The sequence below is a fragment of the Notolepis coatsorum genome (assembly GCF_963971535.1).
Source record: "Notolepis coatsorum genome assembly, chromosome: 14".
NCBI lineage: Eukaryota > Metazoa > Chordata > Actinopteri > Aulopiformes > Paralepididae > Notolepis > Notolepis coatsorum.
The window spans coordinates 71,832,304-71,849,644 of NC_140178.1; the positions used below are offsets into that span (position 1 = coordinate 71,832,304).

Genomic DNA, 17,341 nt, shown 5'->3' on the forward strand with positions numbered 1-17,341 from the left:
AAAAAACCCTCAGCTCAGAACTCGGCAGAATCTGCACCTGGCTCGCTGATAACAAACTATCATTACACCTGCGTAAAACAGAGTCCATTCTCTTCGGATCAAATAACAAACTCAGCAAGACCGACGGCTTCTCAGTTACAGTGGGTGCCAATATTGTCACAAGGAAAGATGAAATTACATACCTAGGGTCCATCCTAGAGGCAAATCTTTCCTGTGACAAAATGGCATCCAATGTAATAAAAAAAGTCAACCAACGAACTAGATTCTTGTACCGGATCTCCTCTCTGGTAAACAAGAATACCCTGAAGACTCTGGCAGGAGCACTCATTCAAGGGTACTACGACTATGCTTGCACCTCATGGTACCAAAGCACCTCAAAGGCGCTAAAAACAAGATTACAAACATCACAAAACAAACTGGTCAGACTACTACTTGACCTTACTCCTAGAACCCACCTCACCCCTGCCCACTTTGACTACCTAGGATGGCTTAGAGTAGACGACAGAGTACAGCAACTTGCAATGGGCCTGGTCTACAAGATACACTATACGACTAAGGTACCCATGTACATGTCAAAATACTTCCCAAAGGTCAGTGAATACCACGACCACAACACCAGAGGAAGCTCAACAAATCATGTTAAACCCAGATTTGACTCAAACAAGGGACTAAACACCTTTAGCAATTATGCCACATCAATGTGGAACGCCCTACCCAAAGCTAGTGTAAAGGAATGTGAATCCCTACCCACATTCAAAACCGCTCTAAAAGAGCACCTACGGGAGGCTGCAATTCTAAACTGGCCACCGTAAATGTCCACACCCCCCCACCCCCTCCTAATAGACAGTCTCCTCCCCACCGTATGTATATACTGTGTCGTGGAAATATTATCATGTCATTATGGATCTGTGTTGTTTTATCATGTCATACAGCTTGAGTTTCAGTCTGACCAGATTTACTGGTTAATGTGTGTATGTCTCTTTAAGATTACTCTATCATTCTCTCTCAGTCGTAACGAAGTTGCTGTTTCTACCAGCCATAGAGCCATAACCCAAGGTCATGGGAACTGTAAGATGGAGCTGTTTTTCCTTCCAGGCTTAGCCATAACATAGTCGTATTATTAATTTCTCTAACCAGCCATTTTGTTTTCTTCTACGTCATTTCATGTATTCAATTGTATGTCTGACCAGGCCTCTGGGTCAGTCCCCTGTCAGACGCTAGGGGGTAAACATGTCTGTCTCTGGCGGGTGACTGGCCTGGCAGCGTGGCCACGCTGTCATGAACTTTCTTTATTAAATAAACCTTCTTATTATTATTAATAATGACTCAGAATGATTAATGTAAACGGCTCATCGTTTGTCCTTTGATAATTCCCATTACAACTGTATTCTCTCCCCAGTCCCCACCGTATGTATATTTCTCTCCCACCCACCCACCCCCTCCTAATGTACAGTCTCCTCCCCACCGTATGTATATATTCTCTCCCCACCGTATGTATATTTCTCTCCCACCCACCCACCCCCTCCTAATGTAGTCTCCTCCCCATCATATACTCTCTGTCAGGATCTATGGGTAACAGTACTGTATATTTGCATATCATATATGTCACAAATGTAACAGTACTATATACCTGTATGTCATGTATGTCCCTATGCCATAAATGTCATGATGTCATGTATGTTGTGTATGTCATAAATGTCACTATGAATTGAAAATGGGGGACCCTGATGTAAACAAGACAAATGTCTTTCTCTGGTCTGCATCCCCTTAACAATTGTATGTATTGAGCCGTACTGTATTGTACCCATTCTGCAATCTGTTAAATAAAGTTTTCATTCATTCACTAGGGTTAGTGTCTTAGATGTCTTTGGTAAACCTACTGCAGGTTCAGGCTATATGTAGTGGTGGGTAATCCCACCTTTTAATTAGTTAAAGCTTAATATCCTTTTTAATCTAATAGAAATGTTTGTTTAAATTCACAATATGGTATACTGTATATTTATAATATGTAACATCAGTTGCGGTGGTGGAAAGAACCCCCCAAAATCGTACTTTTTATAATTTTTTTCAGTTTTCAGTCTTGTGACAATTGTTCATGATGTTAGAACTATAAATCATTAGCTTGCTAAATCCTACAGATTGCCAAGATTAGCCATGCAGAAAGTCTTGTAACACAAAGGTTATATAAGAACATAATCTATCGAGTTGCCTGGATAATAAATATTTTACAGTCAATCGAATTGTGACCACAATAATTGAAAGTGAATTGTGAGAATCACAAAAAGATTACATTCAATTACATTAGGTATAAATTACATGAAAATGTGTTATTTTTTAAAAAGGTACATGAAAAGCGAACATTCTGAAAACACCATCGTTATATATTGGTGGTTGTTCGCCTTACTGTGATCACAGTTCATATGTTACAGTTTCTTTTACTGTTTGACGTGCTGGAGAACAGCTCATGTCCACACTCTGAGCACACATTGTTAGGAGAAAAGGGAAAAGTTGTAGCAGTTACGAGATACTTGGGCTTAGGAGGTGAATATGAATATACATGATGAGACGGTACGTGTTGTGCATTGGTTCTCAAATGTCGTCCTGAGTTTGGCACATGAACCTTCACACTTTGCCACTCACCAGCAGGTTGGAAGTGGTTGTGATATTTCTCGCCACCGTTGTAATTAATGGATTTAATTTCTGTCACATGATGGCACTATACTCATCGAGTCAGAGGAATACAATGGATTTGAAATGTTCAGTTCATTCAGCAGGGGGTGGTTGTATAGAAAGATTATTGAAACCTTTATTTATTCTAAAAAAGGGACATTTGCAATGCCGTCAAGATTACAAGTAATTAGGATAAAAATACATTTGCATAAATAGGAGAAAAACTGGTGAAAAGATAAAAAAGCAGATTTACCAAATTGACTAAACTCGTGGGACCTTAAGTGTATGCCAATCATTTGAGCAGGTCAGATAAGGTCCATAATTCCAATCTAGCATCATTGTTATATGGTGGCAATTTTCCATCAATGGCCTTAAAAGTAAACAGATACCAATGCCCATTTCATCTATCTGGTAGAGAAGACTAACCCACCTTATCATACATGAGTGCCATGAGTGCCATAACTATCACCAGTAATAAATCTAAGAGAAGAATGATAGACCAGGGGTAAAATAATTATAGAATTATATAATAAACCACCCTCCCACCCCCTCTGCTAGCCAAGATGAGGAGCATGTTGATACGTTTTCATTCATATTTTAGCTTGTTCTTTACCTCTACTGATATATTTATTATCTATATTCTATTATCATTTCTATTACCCTGCCTGTACCTCACTTCCCCCTCCCCCATGCTGCTGACACCAGAATTTCCCCAAGGGGATTAATACAGAAACACGTTATCGTATGTCTGTTAAAACCTAATGCATCAACCATTAAACCCACATTCAAGAATGTGATGTAGAAGACACAGTGCATCACTCATATAAAATTAGATTTATTAGATTTACATATCAATCATTGTGAACAACGTTTGGTAACAATGTTGTTGATCAAATCTGTAAAACTGTTTGATTTAAAAAATATATATATCTTCACAGTTAATTTGCTGCATTTAACAAACCAACAAATTAATTTGTATGGTGTTTTCTTTAAAATTACAACAAATTACAAAATTGACATGCACCTCGTGTTTGAGAATGTCGAGCTACACAATTATTACATACAGGGTTCCCAGACATTGCAAAATGAAATTCAAGGACTTTCAAGTACTTTTCCAAGCACAATTTGTAATTTTTAAAGGGCATTTAAAGGGATACAATTCACTTTTAACTCATTCACGGCCACTAGCTTTTGCCATCTGCACTGTTTGGCGCCAGCGTTAATGACCATTTTAGCGATGTTTGCAGACCCATCGTGTGTTCTGTATTATAGCTATGGAGACAATAGTATGGCTCATTTTTTTTTTTTTTTTTTGTCTTTTTCCCCCTCCATTTTCCTCCGATTTTCTCCCATCCCAATGTTAGTCGTATGCCAATTCCCAGTCCCTTCCTGATCGCTGCGCACTTACCCCCCACAGTCAGATCATCTGGGAGAGTGGAGGCTACCACGTGCTTCCTCCGACACACGTCCAGCCAATCACCGCTTCTTTTCACCTGGCAGCGCGGATTCTCATTGAGAGGGCGTAGCGTGTGGGAGGACCACACTATCCCCCTCACGTCCAATCCGCGCTTAGCAGGCGCCCCGACCGAACTGTAGGAGTCGCTGTTTACAACGACCCGGACCCACCCCGCCAGCTTCTCCCACCCTCTGATACAGCCAATTGTATCAGTGCAGACGGCCAGCCAAGCTGGTGACAACCCCGGAGCTGTGAGCTGGATTCGAACAGGCAAATCCAGCTCAGCTCCGGGGCTGGTGACGAACGCAATCTCCGCTCGGCCACCTAACCGCACTAGTATGGCTCATTTTAAAGGCATTGCTCATAGTCCATTACTGACTAATCAGCTCATTTCTACACTGTAGTTTGTTACACGCTAAACATCGCCCCATTTCCGGAATAATCCAGTCTTTTTCCATAGATCGTGAGATATAACACATTATATGCAATAAGCCTAAATCATTCTGGTTGATCCCCTGAAGCCCCAAATAAAAAGGTATATACCATGTACATATGTGTCTTCACAAAATTATCAAAGGGGGGGGGGGTCGTTTTAAAGGTCCCGTGTCTTATAAATGGCCTTTTCCAGTGTTTAGCATTGTTTTCTAGCAATGTGGGGTTGTATCAATGGGGTCTGTGTCTCTAATTCTCATTTTGGCTCATCAGTCCAGTCTCGAGTTCACGAGATCCTCCCTCACTGAACTAAGCTATTCTGAATTTCGCGTACCTGTGACGTCCAAGAATTCTCATCTGCATAACTAACGCCCCCTCTATGGTTGTAGCCACACTCAACCATTCGCTCAACAACAGAGCGAGTGGAAATACGGACACTTCCTCAAACGGGTTGACGTGGCGCGGGTGCCGACAGAGAGAGCAGAGAACGAGAGAGAGATAGAGGGACACAGAGCATTTACACACACACTCCCGACCGCGCGCACAGGGAAACACACACACGCAGTCGGGAGCACTCGCATATCACTGTCAACCTGCTGCAAAATATCATTGTGCACGCTCCCACCCGCACGCCCGTATTCCAATCCGTGCAATAATATTCACAGGGGTATATATTGCCATTTGAAACAAGTTACTAATGCATTGTCCTGTGGGATTATGCCCCCCCGCGGCGAAATGAATTAGTATCTCCCTCAATCTCTCTATGTCTCTCTCTGTCTGCCAGTGCAGACTGTGGGTGACTGTCACTCAAAGCCAGCCCAAAACAGCTTGAAATCTTGAAGTGGAAAAATGCTGCTTTAGAGTACTTGATTAGAAATACAAAACAATGAATTATTTTGAAAAAAAAACTTACAGATGTGTTCCATAGACTCACAGGAATGGTGTACCATTGCCCAAATAGTGAAAGGAATAGCAAAACATGGGACCTTTAACTCAAAACTGTGATCGTGTTTGTTGAGCATGTTTTACGTCTGGTAAAACACAAAACTGTGATCGTTACAAAAACATGTTTCAGGTTCGGTAAAATAGACATAGAATATACCTTACCTTAGCCAGAAGGTATTCCAAAAAGAATAATTCCAAGTGATCGCATCGCCATCGCGATTACCAGTGTATATGTCTATACTCGTTTATATGGGAAATACGCTTCAGGCAACAAAATGTCGAGGCGATCGCTGTGTCTTTCTGTCCAGGCAGTAAAAAAAAGGAAAATGTGTATCCACACCAAGCCATTCCAGCCACCTGGTGATATTCGATCGTCTTTGCAATTCCAACGTAGGTAGATGAATCATAGACACCTAGATGGCTCCGGCTGACCGTATATAACTGGGATCAAAGGAAAATATCAAAGGATCAAAACCAGACTATACTCGGGCTTGGCCATTAAAGAGTTAAATGCTGTTTTTTATAGAAAGAATCTGATCAAATATTTAGGGTTTAAACCAATTTCCGACAATTACACTTTTATCATGGATGAACAAAACTTTCAATGCGAATGGTTGATTTGAATTTCAAGGACTTTTTAAGCAACTTGTTAAAAAATTGGCTGTTTTCAATGAATACCAGGCCTTGACTTTTTTTGTTAAAAAATCAAGCACTTTAAGCACTTCAAGGACCTTGTGCGAACCCTGTACATATAATAACATGAATTAGGCTAATCTGGTTGTTTGTGCGGTGCTCATTGCATAACAAAGCATGTTGAGAGTCCTCCGTCCTTGCTGTCCAGTGAGGCAATTTTCCATCAGAGTCCTGGAGGTCCCAGTCTGGGCTTTGTCCCAGAACACTTCATCCACTGCACACACCTTCAGCAGCACAGAGAGCATCTATACATTCTAGAGCTCTAGCAGCTCACCTCCTCTCACCAGCTCACCTTACTGTCCATCAACCTTATCTGAGAGAGAAAGAGAGAGAGAGAGAGAGAGAGAGAGAGAGAGAGAGAGAGATGGACACAGAGAATGTAATACTTACAGTCAATGTTTATCCTCTTATCAATGCAAATTATTAAAGGAACACGCCAACATGCTTCTCCAGTCAGACAAGGAGATAGATAAGGCAACCTGAGAACCAAACAATACAAATGTATGGACTTTGCTATACTGCAGGCAAAACGAACAATAGCTTTCAATTGGAAGAAATGTTACGCACCTACAATCGGTGCTTGGATTAAGAACATGGCACAATGCATGTCAATGGAGAGAATAACATATATCCTCAGAAACAAAAGGTTTACGAGGGTATATGGAAACCATTTAATGAATACTTGAGAAGGGAAGATATAGGAGGGCTTCTACAGGAGGAATCCCCCCGTGCTCTCCCGTGGTCAGTTGACCCCGGGGGAGAGCGGAGGCATGTTATTGAAGGTGTTGTAAGGATGTAATTTTTATTTGATTTTTTATTTATTTGTACCTATGTACGAGATATTTGACTAAAGGTACCATTGAATGTATACATATTATTTGTATATGATAACACTAAATGTGGACTTAAAGATGTTAAGAGAGAGATAGGGGGAGGGGGGTATGTGTGTATATTTGTGTACACTTGGAGAAAAGGAACTCAAAATAATTGATGGCAATGAAAATATGACTTGTGTACTGTAAAATCCAATACAAATATTGTTTAAAAGAAAAAGACAAGGAGATAGATACTAATTTCCTCTCAGTGCGTTCAGCAGAAAGCTACCTGGTGGCATATGCTAGCTTAGCTTAACACAAATGAACGGAAGCGGATATAGACCAGCTAGCCTAACTGTTGGCCAAAAACACCTCTCCTGGATTTAAGATAGGCTAGTGGTCCTTATCCGCTTCCATTCATTTGAGCTAAGCTAGGCTAGCTTGCGGCCGGATAACTTTCTACTGAATGCAGAGAGGGAAAGCTGCGCACATTGCCCATAATGTTTGGCGTGTTCCTTTAACAACAACATGCTATGGGCTGATGTGTTGGGATTTGGGAAACAACTTGATAGCCCCCCAACTATTATACCTTTAGGGACGAACTTCAATGAGCTGCTGAATATTCAGAAGCGTGACTGTCCCCTGGCTGGCCCGTCATTGACAAACTCATGGCCCAGTCCATTTCCACACTTCCCACACCGCACCTGGAACACATCACAGCAACATCAGTAGTACTGATCAACATCCTGCTCTACAGAATCCATGTCGAGCATGTTAGTGTAAAAAATTTACTGCATATCTAAGGATGTCACCTTATACGCCCCAGGCCTCTCCTCGTGTTTGGACACGCTATCCTCATGGACGGTCTCCGTGAAGGCAGGCCAGGGGGAAGAGTGCTCGAACTTTGACCGGCTGGAGAACAGCTGGTGGCCACACTTGGTGCACACATATTGCCCTGTGGAGAGATTAGAGAGGTCGGTGCTATACATGACAACAGTGAGTCATACAGCTATTTGGAGGCACATTTTGTCTGGTTCTGCAACAAGCTTGCCACCAATTTATGCACTAATAATCGTTGTTAGTGCTGTATCACAGACACAGTCAGTGTATAAGCAGAAAACCAACCCTACAACATAATTCACATTATTACTATTAGCTTAAGAGAGCTCGATCAGTACTTGTGAACATTCACAAAGTTAACGTTTAGTGTATACTCTATGGCTCTGTCACCCATACTGTACAAACTTTTAACTCTGTTGCCTATACTCAATTCATACCTGCCTACGGCTTTCACTGTCTACAACTGCCTAAATCTATAATCATAACTATCTACCTCAAACTATAGTCTATCCAAATAGCTCTGTATGATAGCATGTAGAATAATGCTAAATATACTGTATATATTATATATATATATTCATATTTACTGTATATCCATATGAATATACCTGCATATAATCCTTTCTATAAAGGCTACCTATGTATACACCTGCAATCCTGCATATAACCCATATAACTCTGTATGATAGCGTACAATAATGCTGTATGTACCATATACATATATTTATATCCACATCTGTCTGTATACCTGCATATAATTATTTGTACATACCTGTGTAGATACTATATCTATATCTGTACATATACCTTTACCCCCATACTCTTACTAGTTATACCGCTGGCCAGTATGACTTGTTACTACCATAATGTCTTTAGAGTAGACCTGTATCACTTTAATGTACGTTACTGTTACATTTGCACTCTGGTTGGATGCCAAACTTGTTTCCGTTGTACTGTACTTGTGCTGTCACAAAACAGTCACATCTAGAGACCTCAAAACCTACTCTAGCGAGGCCTTTAACCTTGAACTGAAGAGTCTGGACTGGTCAGATGAGCTCAATGGTACACTGGTTGAAGAAACATGGCTTGGCTTCAAAACCACATTTTCAACGATACTAAACAACATGGCCCCCCTAAGAACCACCAGGGTAAAAGATTGCGCGGAGCCGTGGATGCACGCTGAAATACTGACCGACCGCTATGAAAACCAGAGACAAAAAATGCTCTGAGTTTCGTAAAAGTCAGTCAAAGCTTACCATAAGCACGAGCAGTGAACTCCAAGCCCACGTGACTGAACTCAAACTGGAAAGAAACAGACTAAGAAATGATGTAAACTCCATGATCAAAACAGCAAAAAAGAATTTCATCAATGACAAAACTGAGGAAAACAAAAACAAACCACGTGAACTTTGGAAAAACTGAGCGCCCTCCAACCCAACAAGGCCACGGGCCATGACAACATCCCCTCCAAATTCCTCAGAGACTCAGCAGCCGCCATCACCCCAGTCATCACACACATAATAAACCTCTCCATAAAACAGGGACACGTCCCCAAGGACTTCAAAATGGCGAGAGTGACCCCTCTGCACAAAAAAGGCAGTAAATTAGACCCAGGCAACTACCGCCCTGTTTCTATCCTTACCTCCATCTCGAAAGTCATGGAAAAAATTGTATACGAACAGGTCGAAAAATACCTTGCGGAAAAAAAATCGAATCTACGAATTCCAATCTGGCTTCAGAACATCCCACTCCACTGACACATGCCTTCTCTATTTAAACGACCACATCAAACAAGAGGTGGACGCGGGCAAATACTGCGGCATGGTCATGCTGGACCTACAAAAGGCCTTCGACACTGTCAATCACACCATTCTGATTGACAAGCTAAAAGCAATTGGTTTTGATAGTCTATCAGTGAGCTGGATGCAATCCTACCTGGAGGGGAGAGAGCAGATGGTGGAGGTAAACGGTACCCTACCCCCCCCCCCCCCCTCACAGTAAGCTGTGGTGTTCCACAAGGAAGCATACTAGGTCCGCTACTGTTCCTAATTTATGCAAATGACATGTCGTCAGCTTGTGACTGCAACTTGTTCCTGTTTGCGGACGACTCAGCCCTGCTGGTCTCTGACAAGAACAAGTTACAGGTTGAAAAAACCCTCAGCTCAGAACTAGGCAAAATCTGCATATGGCTCGCTGATAACAAACTATCATTACACATGGGCAAAACAGAGTCCATTCTCTTCGGTTCAAATAACAAACTCAGCAAGACCGACGGCTTCTCAGTTACAGTGGGTGACAATATTGTCACAAGGAAAGAAGATATTACCTACCTGGGTTCCATCCTAGAGGCAAATCTTTCCGGTGACAAAATGGCATCCAATGTAATAAAAAAAGTCAACCAACGAACTCGATTCTTGTACCGGATCTCCTCACTGGTAAACAAGAATACCCTGAAGACTCTAGCAGGAGCACTCATTCAAGGGTACTACGACTATGCTTGCACCTGATGGTACCAAAGCACCTCAAAGGCGCTAAAAACAAAATTACAAACATCTCAAAACAAACTGGTCAGACTACTGCTTGACCTTACTCCTAGAACCCACCTCACCCCTGCTCACTTTGACAACCTAGGATGGCTTAGAGTAGACGACAGAGTACAGCAACTTGCAATGGGCCTGGTCTACAAGATACACTACACGACCAAGGTACCCATGTACATGACAAAATACTTCCCAAAGGTCAGTGAATACCACGATCACAACACCAGAGGGAGCTCCACAAATCATGTTAAACCCAGATTCGGCTCAAACAAGGGACTAAACACGTTTCGCAATTATGCCACATCAATGTGGAACGCCCTACCCAAAGCTGTAAAGGAATGTGAATCACTACCCACTTTCAAAAACACTCTCAAAAAACACCTAAGGGAGACTGCAACTCGAAACTGGCCCCTATAAATGTCCGAACACAACCCCCTCCAATGTACAGTAAATTACCAAGTATGGTCTTGTCAATAATCCAATGTACAGTTTTGTTTGTACAGTTGTACAGTGTCCCCCACCCACCCCTCCTACCCAACCCCCCCCCCCCCACTCCTACCCAACCCCCCCCCCCACCCACCCACCTCCAATGTACAGTCCCCCCCCACCCCCACCTACCCAATCCAATGTACAGTTTCTACGTCAAATGTATATACTCTTTTTTTTTTACTCTTTTTGTATCACAAACAGTACTGTAATTGCAAATCTGGTATGTCATAAATGTATAGATGTAGCAGTACTATCTATCTGTATGTCATGTATGTCATATATGTTACGATGAATTGAAAATGGGGGACCCTGATGTAAACAAGACGAAAGTCTTTCTCTGGTCTGCATCCCCTTAATGAATGAATGAATGAATGAAAACTTTATTTAACAGATTGCAGAATGGGTACAATACAGTACGGCTCAATACATACAATTGTTAAGGGGATGCAGACCTGAGAAAGACGTTTGTCTTGTTTCCATCAGGGTCCCCTGACAATTGTATGTATTGAGCTGTACTGTACTGTACCCATTCTGCAATCTGTTAATAAAGTTTTCAATCAATCAATCAATCTGTATAATGACAATACATTTAATCTGGAATCGAATCTAAGTGCAAGTACGTTTTGAATGGACTGAAGGAATCCCCAGTTCCCAAATCACAAATTAGATGACGCTGGGTTTCTTGAAAATGTGGATTATAACTTAAAATCGGACATGAAGTTCTCACAGGCGGCTTTTGTAACAGTGTTGTGTAACAGTGACTTACAACACCTTGCTGGCTCAAGCCTGTAAGGTAAGAGACTGCCATATATACCATAAGTATTCAAGTTTGTGATGGCTTACCTGTGTAACTTTTGGCAAAGATGATAAACATTTTACTCCGACCTATAGAGGCGAAATGTGTCCATTCATTGCACTGGCGATTTGTTTTTAGCATTCCGCAAACTTAGTTAACGTTAGGTTAGCTAGCTAGTGTTCTACCGTTAGTTCAGTTATCAGACTAACGTTAATATAGCCAGTTTCCCCCTAAAGAATATCGCCAAATAGTAGACATAAAGAGACAAACCTGTTTGAAAGTGGTCTTTGAAGACCTCTCCGCTGGAGAAAGAGCAAAACGACATTCCGGATCAATTCTGACACGTTACTTCAGCTAATGGATTCTGCTGTAGCGTTGTTATTTGGCCAACAACTCGTTTAGCAGGTCAAGTCAGTGACGCCACGTGACACAACCACGTCTTCACATTTCGGCCACAAGATGTCGCCACCGAGCTAGCTGCTTACTCCCAATAGCATATCTGCAGTACGCAAACCAAGCGCGTACCAGAGAGGGGCTTCGCTCAACCAATCAGAGAGGGGTCTGCAGAAATGGAGTTCAACCAATCAGAGAGGGGTCTGCAGAAATGCGGCTACGAAATGTAGAGATTGATTGATTGATTGATTGAATTGATTGATTGAAAACTTTATTAACAGATTGTAGAATGGGTACAATACAGTACAGCTCAATACACACAATTGTTAAGGGGATGCAGACCAGAGAAAGACTTTCGTCTTGTTTACATCAGGGTCCCCCATTTTCAATTCATCAGGATCAGACGCGCAGCTTATTGTACTGTGTGTTGTTTCCCGTAAAACCCGGAAGTAGTCCGTTTGTGCTGTTTATTTTTTTTTACAAGCAGTGAGGACTCGACAGCATTTGCATTTCTGTGTTCCGTGTTGCGCGTTAGGGGTAAAGATAAACAGCACAAACTGACTACTTCCGGGTTTTACGGGGAGCCCCGCCCAACAACACCCCGTCGAACGCTCACACACAGTAGTCTTTTACCAACGGAGTAGTTGCAGTTCCGCGTTCGGGTTCCGTTGCGGCACTGCAGATATACCCTGGCCTACTCGCTAGCTGTCTCCTTCGCTCAATAGTTTGTGGTGGAGGGAGGCTCAACAACAAGAATTCATAGACATGCATGCTGCATGCCGCACACCTTTCCATCCATGAGCGACATTGTCCACAATGATTCGACTGAAGGCGTTTGTGAGCGAGCGACTGTCCGCGGCAGCCGTGGAGATATTTGGAGAAGTTGAGCAAACGATAGCTTTGTATCAGGTTGAAGTTTCTCGTTCGAGAGATGAGATCGGCCTACTGCGGAAGGAGCTGAGCCTCCTCAGAGAAAGAACAGGTCTGTGACTCTTAGCAGGGCTACAATTAACGGCATTAACAATCGAAAAATAACTGGTGGCATTAAGACAGGTGGCGTTAAGAACTTGGAATGTGCGAGGCTGCTGGTTTGAGGAGGATAACACGTTATTATCCTAAGCTAACTATATTCAATAACGTGTAGCTAACTCGCTAGCTTGCGGTATGTAATACAAACAATGGCCCGCTCACTAACTTTACCCTCCGTCTCCTCTCTATTTGTAGACCCCATACAGGCCGGTGGCACGGTCGTCAAAGAGGAAGCGAACCTCAGTCTGCAGCAGAACCTATTTGAGCAGAACTCGGAGGAGGCTTCGCCGTCAACTGCAAAGGAAGAAGAGTCTGATCCCATTCCAGGGTATGAGAGCCCAGGAACCTCTCAAACTGACGTTACTGTGGAGGACGATGACTGGAACTACTGCACAATTCAGACAGACTTTGAAATATCAGAGATTAAAGAAGAAGAAGAGGAGGAATTTGACGTCAGTGCAGAAATGGAGGCAGATTTCCCTCCTGCTATTGGAGAAAGTGACCAACCAGACTCTGGATCTCACCCATTTCCCTCCAAGTGGACCCAGAGTGATAAGGGTGACAGTGATGATGACTGGGTTGAGAGTAAAACTCAGACAAGTTCCAACAAACAGAAGTTGAAGAAAGCAAAGGTATTAAAGAGACAAATGGACAGCAATAAGCAGGTGGAACCCACAAAGTTGCCTTACCCTAACTCCCAAGAAAAAGCTCAAAGTGACCAAAGTTTCTGCCATCTGTGTGGCAAGGCCTTTCAATATATAGGTTCTTTAATGAAGCACATCAAAATGCACGACAAGACACACGATTGCAATGTTTGTGGTAAGGCATTCCAGTCGTCAGAGGAGTTGATAGGTCATCTACAAGCTGCTCACAGTAAAACCCATTTTTGTGATGTTTGCGGTAAAACATTTTCGAAAACTCATTTTCTGACTGCGCACTCAAAGATACACACAGGGGTAAAACCATTCACATGCCAGGACTGTGGCAAAGCCTTTGTCCGAAAAGAGCATCTTGTAATCCATGCAAGAACCCACTCGGGGGAGAAACCTTATCACTGCGACATTTGTGGGAAAGCGTTCAGCCAGAGTCAGAATCTGACTATTCACAAGAGAAGCCATACGGGGGAGAAACCTTATCACTGTAGTTTGTGTGGCAAACTCTTTAGCACCAGCAATCACCTCAAAACACACATGAGATACCATTCAGGTGAAAAACCCTATTCCTGCAAAATATGCGGCAAAAACTTTAGCCAAAACGGACAGATGACAAGACACATGAGGACACATACAGGAGAGAGGCCGTATGGCTGCCATGTCTGTGGTATGCGATACAAATTTGCCCCAAATCTGAAAGAACACATGAAAATCCACGAGAGAGAAACTGCTTCCTGACAGTATTCTTGTCAAATTGATGAGTCAGGCCTTATCATCTATTCTAGCCTATATAATGTATAACATCTATCTCTTTCCCTTATTTAAGTTATAATGGGTAATGCCTTCAAACAACGACATCTAGGCAAAATAGCCCTGCTTGGTATTGTGCTTTACTTTATTTATTATTCACTTTTTTTTTGTTTCAGTCTGATGTGGGTTTGGAATTTAGTAACTTATTATACTGTGAATGTCTCCAGACCTCTTGGTAGAGCCTGAGGTGTGGCCAGCAGTAGCGGCAACCCCCCATAACCACTGAAATCCAACCCAAACATCAGACAAAAACAAGAAAAAGTAAACAAAACGCAGTAACTTGTCATGTTTTGCCTAGAGGGCTGTTTGACAACATTACAGATTCTACCTTTAAAGGCTAGATGACGTGTTTTGATATTAATAGAGTAGAGTTTGTACGCAAGTTTGCATAGGATTCATATTCTAGTGACTAACTATTCAACTTGGTAGGCCAATAAATTCTATTATTTACCGTAAGGTCTAGAGTTCTACTAAACGGCACATTTCATCCTTTTTTGTTAACTCTTATACTGTAACTGGCCAGTTTTTATTATTATTATTGTACATTTTCAGTTGGTCACACCAGATAATTTGGGGGTCCCCAAACCATATGGAGAGTGCTTCAAATTATGTAACATATTGTTTGAATGTATGCAGTAGCTGCATGGCTGAATGAATAAGTAGCCTATAGCTAAACTAGGGTCTAGATCAGGGGGTCTATTTGTGGCTCTTTTCCAGATATCATATGGCTCACCAATGTTCAACAGTTCACAAGAATAAAGAAAACCCAGGCTACATAGCATAGCTATTAATTTATATAGTCTTATACCATTAACCTTTTTAAAAACAAGACATGTCTATCTTCTCTGGCTTAATATGATTGATGGCAGCATTTTGCTTATACATAAGTGAGGGGAGAAAGCTGGATTTTAATTACATTTTCAGGTCAAGCTCCATCAAATGGCTCATTTTCAAGTGGCCGCTGGCTACCATGTTAGATAGCAAAACGTGTGCAACTCTGGCACATAAAGACTGGACCGATGGTTAACAGGTGAATGTTGTTTATGTGGGCTACTGGCCTAAATATTAAAGGCAACCAACTTGTGTCTAACCACGCCCAACTTGCGTCTAGCCACGCCCCCGCGGCGACGCGGCAGCAGCAGAGCGGGCGGAGCTCCGTTGCGGCAGCATTATGTAGCAGTAATCCCCCATTTTTCACTATCCAGAACTAGCTCAATTGGCAGCGCTGCATTGCTGTGGATCCTGGCAAAGTTCTATTCCCTTCAATTTTTTTTTTTTTTTTTTAACGTGCATTCGCATTCTTTCGCCGTTAAGTTTAGGCATAACTTTAAGCATTGTTTCGGAGTTGGTTAAGGTTAGGCATTGTTTCGGAGTTGCTTAAGGTTAGAAGGGTTAAGTTTAGGCGCTGTTAAGGAGCTGGTTAAGGTTAGAGTTTGTCTTAGAGAATGGCAATAGACAGCCTATTTCCGCGCTGCAGCGCGAGGCAATAGACAGCCTATTTCCGCGCTGCAGCTCTCTCGCGCTGCCGTGGTCACATGGGCGTATTGGCCAATCAGAGAAACGCTAAACACAAGTTGGTTGCCTAAAATATTCACGCGGCCTACTGTTGTCTATTACATGCATCATTTTGCTGTATGGTGGCCTTGCAAATTGACTTCCTGCAGGACATTACATTTATGATATTGTAGCATACTGTAACTTATAGTTCCAGTGGGTCTTCCAATACAGTAGTTAATACATAAAATGGTAACATTTGTAATACATTAAAGTGTAAACCTAGCTGTGGCTCTTTAAAAATGTGCAACTGATAAAAAAGGTAAATGGTTCCTGAGCCCTGGTCTAAAGTTATCAGACCCACCCTATAATAACCCACACCTTTCTCATGCTTTAGAACTAAAATATGGAGAATAATAATTGTTTCTCCATACTGCTTTGCTTATTGACCATAGGAATCCCAACCTGAGCATGACATAAGAGCAAAATGGCCGTCCTATGAATGAATATGGAACATTTCATTCTAAGGGGAAATTAGTGTGTGTACATCAGTAGCCTACTCATGTACATACACACTTATTATCTTATTACATAATTCACAAATAAAAAGAAGTGAATGTTTTCAAGTATTTTTTTATAGGAGTTATTTTTAATTGTATGCTGATCTTTTTTTTCTTTTTTCTAATTAACCTCATGGATGTGACTTAATGGAATGCCTGGCAGATTCTATGAATTCAGCCTGTTCGAATTTGAGAAGAGGAAGCTGTCTTCCCCTGGAAATGCTCTTCAGACCGGAAGGTTTTCGACCAATCATGACACAGTGTTCATGTTATTTACGTTATTTACTCACATTATTTAAGCAGAGCTGAATATCCCAGGCTGTACCTCAGCAATAAGATAAGATATTCCTTTATTGATCCACTTGGGGAAATTCAGGCATCATAGCAACATGGGGGAGGGGAGGTACAGGTAGTAAAAACAAGCAGTGTAAACAATATAACAAATCTATATAATTAACTAACTAACTGAAATATACAGTATTCACATAAGGTCTGCTGCTTTAGCAAAAAGGGAAAAAATTTCCATTTTCTGTTTTTTTTTTTTGAGGCATTTTGCCCACTCACCACCTAAAGTAAAAGTGAAATGATTGACAATATCAAACTACTTGCAGACATGAAACACTTATGTAACATATGTGTCCTACTTCAAGACTCAGTGTTAAGAGTGGCCTGCCTGTTTATCACAAGTGCAGTACTTGTTATCCTACACTTTTGCTGAAATTGTAC

At 41.8% G+C, this 17,341-nt stretch overlaps 2 protein-coding genes across 2 annotated transcripts; one reads left to right on the top strand and one right to left on the bottom strand.

The window, feature by feature from the left end:
• Positions 1 to 3,489: 3,489 nt before the first annotated feature.
• LOC311241232 (methionine-R-sulfoxide reductase B1-A-like) lies at positions 3,490 to 12,079 on the bottom strand. The gene is made up of 4 exons (XM_084329988.1): positions 11,947 to 12,079; positions 7,824 to 7,966; positions 7,601 to 7,715; positions 3,490 to 6,509 (listed from the first exon to the last, which is right to left on the bottom strand). Exons 1-4 carry the CDS (start codon positions 11,999 to 12,001, stop codon positions 6,490 to 6,492), a joined length of 333 nt encoding a protein of 110 aa, XP_084186114.1. The 5' UTR covers positions 12,002 to 12,079; the 3' UTR covers positions 3,490 to 6,489.
• Positions 12,080 to 12,711: 632 nt separating this feature from the next.
• LOC311239795 (uncharacterized protein) lies at positions 12,712 to 16,681 on the top strand. Its single transcript, XM_084328239.1, has 2 exons — positions 12,712 to 13,051; positions 13,294 to 16,681. The coding sequence occupies exons 1-2, from the start codon at positions 12,886 to 12,888 to the stop codon at positions 14,487 to 14,489; spliced, it is 1,362 nt and encodes a 453-aa protein (XP_084184365.1). The 5' UTR covers positions 12,712 to 12,885; the 3' UTR covers positions 14,490 to 16,681.
• The last annotated feature ends 660 nt before the right edge of the window (positions 16,682 to 17,341 follow it).